The 12,230-nt window shown below is 30.3% G+C and overlaps 1 protein-coding gene across 1 annotated transcript; it reads right to left on the bottom strand.

Moving 5' to 3' along the window:
- Positions 1 to 1,936: 1,936 nt before the first annotated feature.
- On the bottom strand, positions 1,937 to 2,991 carry LOC141688859 (auxin-induced protein 22E-like). Its single transcript, XM_074492982.1, has 3 exons — positions 2,648 to 2,991; positions 2,320 to 2,522; positions 1,937 to 2,221 (listed from the first exon to the last, which is right to left on the bottom strand). Exons 1-3 carry the CDS (start codon positions 2,836 to 2,838, stop codon positions 2,049 to 2,051), a joined length of 567 nt encoding a protein of 188 aa, XP_074349083.1. The 5' UTR covers positions 2,839 to 2,991; the 3' UTR covers positions 1,937 to 2,048.
- Between the last annotated feature and the right edge of the window lie 9,239 nt (positions 2,992 to 12,230).

Raw genomic sequence — 12,230 nt, 5'->3', positions numbered from 1 at the left:
ATTTTGACGGTCAATCTTCAGTTTGACTAGTACAACTAACTAGTGTTTAATCTCATATTGATGATTCGATATTTTTAAAAATATTTATGAATGATCCAACCGTACGGATGTCAAGATCTGTATATTTTAGTGATATGACAAAAAAATTAGAAAAAAAGAAATATATTTGGTTTGCTTTTTTAACAGTCAACTAGTAATTTGACCGGTACTTCTAACTTGTGTTTAATCCCATATTGATGATTCGATATTTTTAAAAATATTAATGAATGATCCAACCGTACGGATGTCAAGATTTGTATATTTTATTGACATGACGAAAATTTTAGAAAAAAATAAATATATTTGGTTTTCTTTTTTAACAGTCAACTAGTTATTTGACCCGTACTTCTAACTAGTGTTTAATCCCATATTGATGTTTTGATATTTTTAAAAATATTAATGAATGATCCATCCGTACGGATGTCAAGATTTATATATTTTAATGATATGACAAAATTTTTAGAAAAAAATAAATATATTTTGTTTTCATTTTTAAAATAAATTTTAGAAACTCAAATTATAATTATTAATTGAACGATAAATATCTAAGTACCAAAATAATAATTTTTGCAAGAACTAAAATATAAATTTCGAGAAAATTTTATCTCTATTTTTTTCCAGAAATTTTCCGCCATTTTTAAAAATAATTCGAACGAAATCGGTTGAATTTAGTATAAATTCGCTGGCGGGAAAATTCCCTCCATTTTTTGGCAAGGTTAAATTCAACCGTATGCGGTTGAATTTAGGAGTACACCTAAACTCAACCGTATACAGTTGTATATAAATATGGTTGTATTTATTCGGTTGTAAATAGTAAGGCTAAATTCGACCGAATGCGGTTGAATTTAGGAGCACGGCTAAACTCAACCGTATACGGTTGTATATAAATACGGTTGTATTTATTCGATTGTAATTAGTACTAAATTCGACCGCATGCGGTTGAATTTAGCCGCGTCCTTAAATTCAACCGAAAACTGTTAAATTTGATGTCAGTTGTATTTGTGCGGTTATATTTAGCCTTATTTTCTTGTAGTGTTTATTATACAGTTTATTCGTATTTTAAATAAACTCGTGTGAGATCCGACTTAAAGGAGTTAGTTTATACGAGCGTCAGGGGTGCAGGGGTGTTGTTTAATAGCTTAGTCTTTGTTTTACGCTCGGATTAGAAGGGGGGATGGCCTAGCTTTTGAAAAAAAATTATTTTAAATTTTAAGTATTGCTTCTTTAGTGGTAATATTATTAATTAAATACGAATTCTCTCTAGAGTTGTTTGAATATTTTAAACCAGGGAAATATTTTTCTGAAGTTATTTTTTTTTCAGAGTAATAGGGTATGAAATTATCAAATTAACCTTACCTTGATCTTTTTTAAAACGCTTTATTATGAATGTGGAGGGTAGTTTGATATTATCACTTTTTATTTGCTTTGAACCCAAAAATTTTGCTCTAAAAATAACACTGCAGGTAGGGCCGTGAGCACAGATTTTGTATAAAGCTAAGTTTATACAGTCAAATTTTGTACACATATAATCAATAGAGATTTTGTATTTTAAACCTATTAGTATAAACCGACGTGAAATATGGTCGTTTTTATTATTATATATTATAAATTATAATTTTAATAATATGTTGCTGGTAAAATTTGATCTTAATTATATTATGTTAATAATAAATTTTAAAATTATATTTAACAGTTCTCATCAATTTGATCTGACGGCTCTAGATTGAGTGATCAAGGATGAATAACAAAATTTTAAATATTTAGTTTTTAATATAATAATATATGTAGATAGATACATAGGCAGCTTTCATCGAGTTATGAATAAAGAAAATGTAGAAATTCTCAGAAAATTTATATGTTTCTATTATCTCAAGACCCAACTTATATTCCTATCAAAGAAGAAAAAAGTCTGAACTTATATAAACCCATCCAAGGTTACAAAATTTACAATCATATGTACTACGTAATTCTACTTAATAATATTTGAGTAAATAAAATAAAAGTTAGAATTATAAAAATGCTAAGCCTTTAGCTTGAGAAGCTTTCATGATTCTCATTCTTTTGCAAGAGGTAACAAACATTTGCCATGCTACATCTCCCGCCAACATCCAATCTCCATCTTTATCTTCATATGTTGGTGCATGCTCACATCCATTATACCCTTCTCTTTCGGAATAAACACCTATATTGAAAATCAGAATTTCAAAACAGCAGGAGTTAAACAACTGCCCAAAGTTAAACAAACATATTTATTATGGTTTATCTTGGTTGATTAATTACCTATAGTACACTTGAACATGTTTTGTAAAGCCTCGAGGAGTTGCGGGTAACTGTTGTAGAGCTTTAGATCAATTTTTCTAAGAAATGGAGCTCCGTCCATACTCACTTTTATGTACATCCCAGTTCCATCGGCCTCCTTTTTGTGCTGTTGTAAAATATTTTTCCGGTAAGATCGTACCGGCGGCCATCCTACCACTTGTGTCCTATAAAACAATCAAAAAAAATATTGTTAATAACTCAGAAGTTTATACATGTATAACGCAGATAACAAGAAATTAATTAATTAACTTAAACGAGAATTAGTTTTTCGGAGAACTTAAATACTCACTTGTTGGGAGGAGGAGATGATGAATCTTGGCCACACTTATCAGCTACTTCACTATTGACCACCTCTGATGGAGATCTTTTGCTCCCACTTTTCTTTTCATTCGTTTCATCGGACCCCGGTAACCCTAATCTTAGATTAAGATGAATATCATCATCATCATTCTCATATATCACTTGTTTTTCCATCTCCATTAAAATTTGAAAGTATGAACTTACAAACAACTGTTCAAGTAAGAAAATGGTTGTGATTTGAAAGTTCCGGCGAGTTTCCGGTCAAATTGTTTGTTTAAGATTATGGTGTAAGCAAAGGAAGAGTTTGAAAAATATTTGTATATGGGGAGGAATAGATCGATGGATTGAAGTTATATAGAATAATTAGGGCTAGAAAAAATTTCCTTGTGCATGGATTTTATGATACGGATACTTATGCCTCACGCGCCTTCTTCCACGCTCTCTCTTTTTCAAAATGATTTTAATTTGTTAGGTACGTTTGTTTTTGTTTAGTGAAGTTAGGTACAACTACAGTTTATCAAATTAATAATGATAGAGGTTGGTTACAAAGAAGCAAAGCATGAACTTATGTGGTCAAGCTTTATACGTTGTTTATCGATAAAATATTAGATAGCATTAAATAAGAATTTAGTATCTAATTTGCAAATTAGAAAAGAAAAGAAATTAACAAAATTTAGGTTGAAACTATTATGAAAAATAAGAAAATTGAAAGAGACACGTGTAATTTGATGACTCTGTCATCACAAAGCATGTATTTTTAAACAGGATATTAAAGTACAGGATATAAATGAAGAGTTTGAAATAAATAGTTTGCAATAAGTGACTTACAAATCAAATTGAGCGCGTGGATACAAGTAGAAGGTTGGGAGACAAAGCGAGACCAATGCAGCTAGCCCTGTTAGTGAGGTAGGGGGTAAGAGAGGGACCAAACTGAACTGATTATAGCAAATCTATTCCAATGTTATATTTGGTTCTATTTCTATATTATAGCATCAAATAAAAAAATATTCAACTCTAATGTTATATTTGTACATCTTAAAATATTAAAATAATATTAAATTAAGTAGAGTTAAAAGATTTCTGAAAATTTAAAATTAGTTATGAAATTAGCATTTAAGTACAACTTTTATTTTAATACCAAAAAACAGTTTTTGATATCAAATTATATAATTACAATAATGACTATAGTTTTAGTAGTAATAAAGTGTATGCCACTAGGGTCCTTAACTTAAAACGGACGGCTTTGATTTTTTCTGGGAAGAGGCAATGATGATCGTTGGATCAAGCGAGAAAAATGTGGGGAAGAACGCATGTGAGTGCGAGCAGGTGATGTCGAGAAAAGATATATTGAAATTCGAATCTGGGATGCGTGGGACCCATTTGTGAATAGCATGTGACTGGTGGGTGCGATTGCATGTGGATTTAGCCGGGGCTCACCGTGTTCTCATGGACTCGTGATCCTGAATTTCCTCCTCTTCATAATTATTGAGATGAGAGAAGTGGGAACCAAATAATCCAAGGTAACATCTCGATGGATATGAGACTAATTTAATTTAAGTTTTCAGTTAATACTATAGATAGTAACATGATTGCACAAGGTCTAGCTATTACATTTTATTGTTTCCCGAATTGATGTACCATTTTGTTCCATTTCGATTTTTTTTGGTCAGATTCTTGGGCTGTAGGTGTTGAATGAGATAAGATTGATTTGTTAATCCAACAAATATCAACAGATTATGATATGAAATATTTACTCCCGTTGTGCCATTTAATTATTCAATCCTAATTTTTTTATAAAATATATTTGTTTATTTTTTTACAATTTTTTTTCTTCTAAATAAAAATATAATATTTAAATTTTTATATAAAAAATTTTAAAACGGAAATTATTCAACTATAATTATAGTAACCTTAAAATATGTCTATATGATGAGAAAAAAATATGAATAAATGAGGACAGGAAGTATTACTTTGAATTGTCCAATCCAATTTCTTACTCTTCAAAATTTTTCTAAAATAATAGAATTTAAAAACGCAAATAGACTGACTGCTTCCCCCGACTCCTCCTATCTTCCTATTCTATTACTAGAAAATAAACGCGTTATAAACAACTTTTGCCAATATTTTTGTCAGTTGTCACCATTGATGCGTATTTACCTTAAGTTTAGAAAAAACAAGGAAGTAAAGAAAAGAGATCGGTGTGTCTCGTATAGGGGGAGACCAGTATACATGGTAACACTAGCTATACTAGTTGTTAGTTCAAGTCCGAAACCAAATCATGCCGCCTAAAGTTTTAAGACGCAGATACACATCAACATAGTGGTATATATGTATAGTTAGTTAACTCTGGGTTTCACGAAATTCTTTAAAATTTACTTGCTCGAAAAGACAAAAAAGAACACAAATACATCAACATCTGGAATTAGGGCTGCACATGGGTTGAACAAACCGACCAACCCAATCCGACCCAACCCTTTTTTAACCCGAAAAATCCGACCCAACGTAAACCGAATTATAGATGGGTTGTTTCTTGATCAACCCGATATAAATGGGTTGGGTACGGGTTATAAATATTTTTACCCTAACCTAACCCAACCCGATTCATTAATATATCATCCATAATTTTATATAATTTTTTAAGTTTGATATGTATTTATACATTTTCTCATATATTTTCACGTAACTACTATAATATCTTAATTTTTTAAATTTGATATATATCATATGTTTTCACGTAACTACTACAATATCTTAAATGGTTTGTGTATTTTTTTCCATCTCCAATATCATATTAAGATTTTTAAGTAATATGATAGAATTTTATTTGTTGAATTTATGTTTGCATATTCATTTTCGTTTACAGATGTATAGTTAATTTATTTGAGGATGCATGTGATTTATGATATGATATACATTACTAAAACTATGATGTTAATCAAATTTTAATATTAAGAATATAATTATAAGTTATACACATTTCATTTTTATTTAAATTTTCAAAATGAGCGATAATAAATAGTTTTCAAAATTTTTTTATTGGATTATTCAACCCATCCAAACCGACCCAAACCAACCCAAATCGATGTACGACGGGTAGGGTTAGGTTACAAACTTATATTTTATGGGCTGAGTTAAAAAATTTCAAACCAATTTTATTGAGTCGGGTTATAAAATCGCCTCTAATCTGGCCAACCCGACCCATGTGCAGCCCTGTCTGGAATGAATAATATCTCATAAGCTTAGACTTTTCCGTACAAGGCACCCACGTGACATGTTGCAAATCCTCTGGGGTCAAAAAAGAAAACACACCACGTACACCATGCAGAGACATGCATTTGAATATTTGATACTAAACCTAATTACCAAGGAAAAACTCCAACTTAGCCAGCAATTATACAGCCTATATTGCGTTGCGTACAAATTCGACATAGTTCTTTATCTTTGCCCCGAAACCCCCGTTGGAAAAGAAGAGGAAAAAACATACAGAGCCCGATGCACCCCATACCCCCATGCAACCCATACTCAACACACATTTAGGTGCAGTGGTACTGGTACATACATTCAATGTATGTGTTTGAAATAGTTAGGGTTCAAAATATAGTTATTTGTGAATTTTGTTGAGACCTTGAAATTTGTGACTTTACATTCAGGACATTACAAGGAAAGACAACTACAACAATATTATTTATATATTTATTCATATATGCTCATTATTATTAATATAATAATATTAAATTTAAAGACGGGAAGAGAAAATTAAAGTGACAGAATCAGAGGAAAAACAAGATTAAAAATGGCGGGACATGAATATTTTATTCATATAAAACAAATAAATGATAAAGATAGAGTTTCTAATTTTAAGGTAGAAGAATTTTTAAGTAATACTCTCTCAGTCCCTTCCAATTGTTTACATTTCTAAGAAAGTGTCTGACACTCATTTTAAGGTGCATAAAAAGTATAGTTATGTAACTTATTTTATCAATTTTCTTTTTTTAAATTAAAGTTAAATGTTTTAATTTCTATTCAGAAAAATAAAAGTATAATTTTTTTTACAGAATTATACTATATATGTACCTTAAAATGCGTGTCGGACAATTTCTAAAAAATGTAAACAATCGAAAGGAACGGAGGGAGTAACTAACTAGTCTCCTGATATCTATGTCAAATTTTTATATTTTGAATTTAAGTGTTTATTTAGCTAGTCTCTTGAGTCATATTTGTTTCATGGATTATAATCTGGGATAATAATTCGAGCATAACTAATTCCATTAAAATTATAGTCATATGGATTAAATAATCTTATGATTTTGTTTGAAAGGATAAAGCGTATGATTAGACCGTATTCCTTTAAAATTTTATCTTATTTTTGTTTTGAAAAATAGTCCTTCAAATTAGAATATATAGTCTTTTAAAATTTTTAATGATGTGAGATAACAATGATGTTATAATCGTTTAAAAATGATTTATAAGAGAAGATAAAATAATAACCAACAAACACGACGACTCTGGAGATGGAATTGCTCTTACCTCCGTCGGTTCCTCCGACTTGTCTCATTTTCGACACCCGAGATGCAACTCACTTTTCTTGTAATTGTTAGCGTGTTATGGGCCTTTAATATTCTACCCCAATTCACTTGTTTTTACTTTATGGCTGTATGCACCACAAAACATAAGGGCCTACCTCTTGTTGGATCATGTAAGATTTTGAATTCAATTTGTGACGACCAGTTGAATTTTTGGACTTTTCAGATGTAATAATGTCCTAAAGCTTGACTCAACATGTTTTGATTTATAGTATACATAATTATTTTTAAATTTTTTTCTTTCTAAATAAAAATATATAACATATAATAAAATCCACAAAAACTTAAATGATTATTTTAACAACACAATCAAACCATTTTAAACTACACGTAGAAAAATTAAATGAAAAATATTAAAAAAACAGAGTGAGTAGATTTAATCACAACGTATATATCTCAATAATTTTTTTAGCGAAAGTGGATATTTTATTTGAGCCAATTTAATTTAATATTTTGTAAAAAATTGTGTGCCCAATTTTGTTTGTCTAGCATTTTTTTTTATAAAATTGTCAGCATAGTAACTCCGGTTCAGGTTCATAAAATTGCGACTAAAACTGTTTCAAATCCCTAATTACATGAGTTTGAATTAGCAAAAAAAGGTGATGAGAGGTGGCCACTTGTGCGGTCCGTGCGTGCCGGGCCGGGCCGCACACGGGTTCAACACTCGAAGACAGAACACTGAACTGGCCTGTAAGTCTGTGAATCGGGCTCGGGCCGGGCTCGAGTCGAAGAAACAGAATTTGAGACCGACCGAACTAATAACCGCGAACGAATAACCGCGGGCTCGGGCCGTGCGGGTTAAAAGAGAACCAACCTTCTTTTCTTCGAGTCGTGTCACACCACTGTAACACTGTTAGTTGTGTAACACTGTTAGTTGTCTACTGTTAGCTGTCTGTTGTAAATTTGCAATATATTAGTAATTTACAAGTATTAACAGATAGAGGGTAGACACCTTTTAGCCACCTACTAGTCTAATGGATTAAAAATAATTATTGGCTTCTATTTACATAGTAAATAATTCGATTTTGTGTTTTTAATTTTTCTGTTAAATAATATATTTCATAATTACTTGAATTTTTTTATTTGGTAAAATAATAATTTTATTATTTTAATTTTTTGGGTTAAAAGAGGACGACACCTTATATAAATTTTATTAATTTAAAAATATTACAAATGATGTGAGAGGATTCCTCTCTACAAAAACGAAACAAACCGTATCAAATATTAAAAAATTACAAATTAAGTAAACAAAAAAATATTAATAAAAATTACATTAACTATTTTTTCTAGAGATGTTCACTAGTTAAAATTACAAATTTAACTATGTTTTGTTACAGAGAAGGACAGTTGCTTTGATACAGAGGACAAAACATAATAGAGATGCTGGTGCGTGTTGTCAATCGCGAGCAGGCCGTGCAGGTTAGTGCGAGCCGTGCGGGTTCGTGCGGTTCAACCGGGCCGTGCGGGTTAGTGCGAGCCGTGCGGGTTCGTGCGGTTCAACCGGGCCGTGCGGGTTCGTTCGGTTCGTGCGTGCCGTGCGGGCTCGGTCCCGGTTTTCAGATTCCTAACTCGTAATCGGCTCGTTCCTTCAGACAAATTGTGCGGGTTTTTAGCGAGCCGAACCGGGCCGAATAAATATCGGTTTTAGAACGAACCGGTCCCGGTTGTGCGGTTCAAACCCGCACAATTGGCCACCTCTAGGGATGAGTTTGTGTATGAGTTTTCTTAAAGTTGTTTCCTAAAATATTTGTTTTTTTTGCTCAAGTAAAATATCTGTATTTTGAAATAAGAAGATTTTTATAGCTTTGTGAGCATTAAATATTAGTTCTGTGATGATAATTCTAAGTATATTTATAATTTATTAAAAAATACAAAATGCCCCGTGAACAACCCTACGATAATAATGATGCGGACACACACGTGTGACGAATTAAATGGTGATGGGAGAGGTAGGACCAAAACCACACGTGTGACAAGTAAGGTCTTCAACTTCTTGGACTTGAGGTACTCGTCCCTACATATTTTAACTACTCACTTTCCCGTATGTTTCCTTGTCTAATCTTTTACAACTGTGTCTTACCTACCAAAAATAAAAAACTAATAGTATTACTTTTCTTTTCTATTTAAATTATTTGTTTCTTTATTTGTGGAAATAAAGCACTACTATTGCATGGGCCATCTCTGATAGCTCATGCTCTCTCCGTGTATTGCTACAGTATTATGGGCCCTTTGTGCATGGACGGTGGACCTTGTCTTGAAGGAAATGCGAGTCTATCTAAGCAATTAGTGTAATCATATATTTATTTAGCATGCCCAGTTATATTATAATTTTTTTATAAAAATATATTTTAAAATAATTTAATTTTAATATGTATTATATTTATATCATATTATGATATTGAGAAAATAGAATAAAATTATAAATATAAATGTTTAAAAAGAGTATGACAAAAATTATATTTTTTATTATTTATAAAAAGATATAATAAATTGATGTATATTTGAATTAGTGGAGATTAAAAAAATGAGAAGGGAGAAATGAGAAATGAGAAATGAGGAAAAGTGAGAATGAGTGAAGGATATAAATGAAATTGAGACATTGAAAATATAATTAATTATTTTGGGAGCATGTTAGTGAAAGATGATATATTCAAATTAATGTGAGCTATTTAATGAGAGTTTGACACATTAACATGGATGATATCAACTCTCTTTTAGTATACTGTAGATAACAACTAAAATACCAATAACATCTTATTTTTAAAATACAGCTAATTCTTATTTTAGATTATTTTATATAATAATATTTTATGTGATTTTTTTATATGAAAGAAATTAAAATGTGAATATTTTATTCGAATCTGATGAGCTCGTGTATTGAAATGATTTAATATATTAATTGTTAGTGTTGTGTTGATCCCTGTCGATTTTCTGATAAATATTTACTTAAATTTATTCTTTTAATTTTTTATTCAAAACCGATTGTTTTATCAATATCGGTAATTTAAGTTTATTTTAGAATTTTAAGGATCAAGTGGATATTTTATATGCGTCAAGAATTATTTTAGGATATGTTATCCAGGTTTATCCTGATAGCGGTGGGGATGGCAAAATAATCTGATCTGACGGATACCCGATCCGAAACCCGAAATTTTGGATTTACCGAACCCGATTTTTTAGATTTGGATATGGATTTAATTTTTGAACCCGAAATTTTTTGGATTTGGATTTTGATATTAGGTATACCGATCTGAAACCTGATCCAAAATTCGAAATTCTATCTGAACCCGATTTGAACCCGAAATCCAAAAAAAACCCGAATTATATATATATATATTATATATATTAGAATTTTATATATTATACATTGTGATATTATATAAATAGAGAGAAAAGTTCTACGGAGACCACATTTCTATCGGAGATCTCGGAGACCACTTATGTTCTGCAATTAAAACACCATGAAATATATTATTTCGTGAAGTATGTTCTATAAATATCACTAATTTTATTAAATTTATTGAAGAACATTTAATTTTAATAAGGATAGTGTGTATGTTCTGTAATTTGAACAAATGTTCTGTAAACTAAACATGTTTCGTAGAATAAAACATTTTGTAATGTTCTGCTGCAGTACATGTATGAGGTTCAAGATTTTGAATAAATAATGATCTTTGTATAATATTATTCGCAAAATAATACGTTTTGTAATATTTTATGCATGATTTTTGTTGCAGAGCATAAGTGGTCTCCGTGGTCTCCAACGAAAACGTGGTCTCCATAGAACTTGACTCTCTATATATATTTTATATAATATACATTATACGTATTATTATATAATTTTTAGAACATATATTTTTATATTTATGTTAAAAATTAACTAATTATAAAGTTTAATGAAATTTAATTATTTAATCATTTAAACGGGTGATAAAGTTATAAGGTTAACAAAACATCTTTTAGTGATAAATCTAAAAAATTAGGTATCAATTAAGTTGATATATTAAATATTAGATATTATTATAATAACACAATTAATGATGTGGTGGAGTGGTTGAAGATAACACATTAAAAGTCTTTCTCCTCAAGTCGCGTGTTCGATCCAAAGCACTTGCAATATCAATAATTATACAAATTTTCATATTTCGGGTTCGGGTTCGGCTTTCGGGTATGAATATCCAATTCAAAAAAAAATCGGATTACGGCTATACCCGAATTTGATCCGAAATCCGATGGATCGGGTTCGGGTATTCATATTCGGGTATTTTTCGGGTTCGGGTCGGGTTCGGGTATGGATAAAATTTTCGGATTTAGATATGGATTCTGCAATACCCGATCCGATCTGACTCGTTTGCCATCCCTAGATAGCGGGTAAGCTATGAATTCAAAAACAGTATTTTTCGACTATTTATTTACATATTGAAATATATTTTTATTCCATTTTAAAATATTACTTACCATAATTGTTACGTGATATGTGTTATATGTGGTACCGTAAGGATGATAGTATTTTCCGGATAGTTGTTGTGTCGAAATGCAATCAAATGAAATTGTGAATTTATTTCAAACAGACGACACCTCATATAGCGTGATTTGTTTCATTTTGCATGTGCTGGTACTCGTTCTATTTATTTTCAGGGTTTATTGTTAATTTAGAAAATATTTTGAATTTCAAATAAATATCGTACGACCCCTAATCGGGATGTCAAAGCCCACGAAAATTAAGTTTTGATTTTTATAAAATCATTGATCTTTCGAATATTAAATGTCTTTGCATTTTTGGTATATTCGTAACTTTTAGATAATTTTGTCATAAATGTGATATTTATTTGAAAATGATATTTCAAACGTTATTCCCTATTAATTATTAGTTTTGGGCTAATTATTTTTGTTAAATGATATAGTTAGGTCCCAAATAATTTTATGGGTATTTTTGTGTAATTATAAAAGGGTTAAGTATCAAATTAAGCATTATATGAATAGAGAAAA

This window comes from Apium graveolens, chromosome 10 (assembly GCF_009905375.1).
Source record: "Apium graveolens cultivar Ventura chromosome 10, ASM990537v1, whole genome shotgun sequence".
Lineage (NCBI taxonomy): Eukaryota > Viridiplantae > Streptophyta > Magnoliopsida > Apiales > Apiaceae > Apium > Apium graveolens.
The sequence above is the reverse complement of the archived record's forward strand: the minus strand, read 5'-3'. Positions and strand labels throughout refer to the sequence as shown.

Bases quoted from the DNA above. Each gene is read 5' to 3' on its own strand.
- LOC141688859 (XM_074492982.1), bottom strand. From the start codon at position 2,838: ATGGAGATGGAAAAACAAGTGATATATGAGAATGATGATGATGATATT. The intron at 2,523-2,647 runs GTGAGTATTTAA...ATTGTTTTATAG, and splicing joins TCATCTCCTCCTCCCAACAA to GACACAAGTGGTAGGATGGC. The intron at 2,222-2,319 runs GTAATTAATCAA...TTTTCAATATAG, and splicing joins CATGTTCAAGTGTACTATAG to GTGTTTATTCCGAAAGAGAA.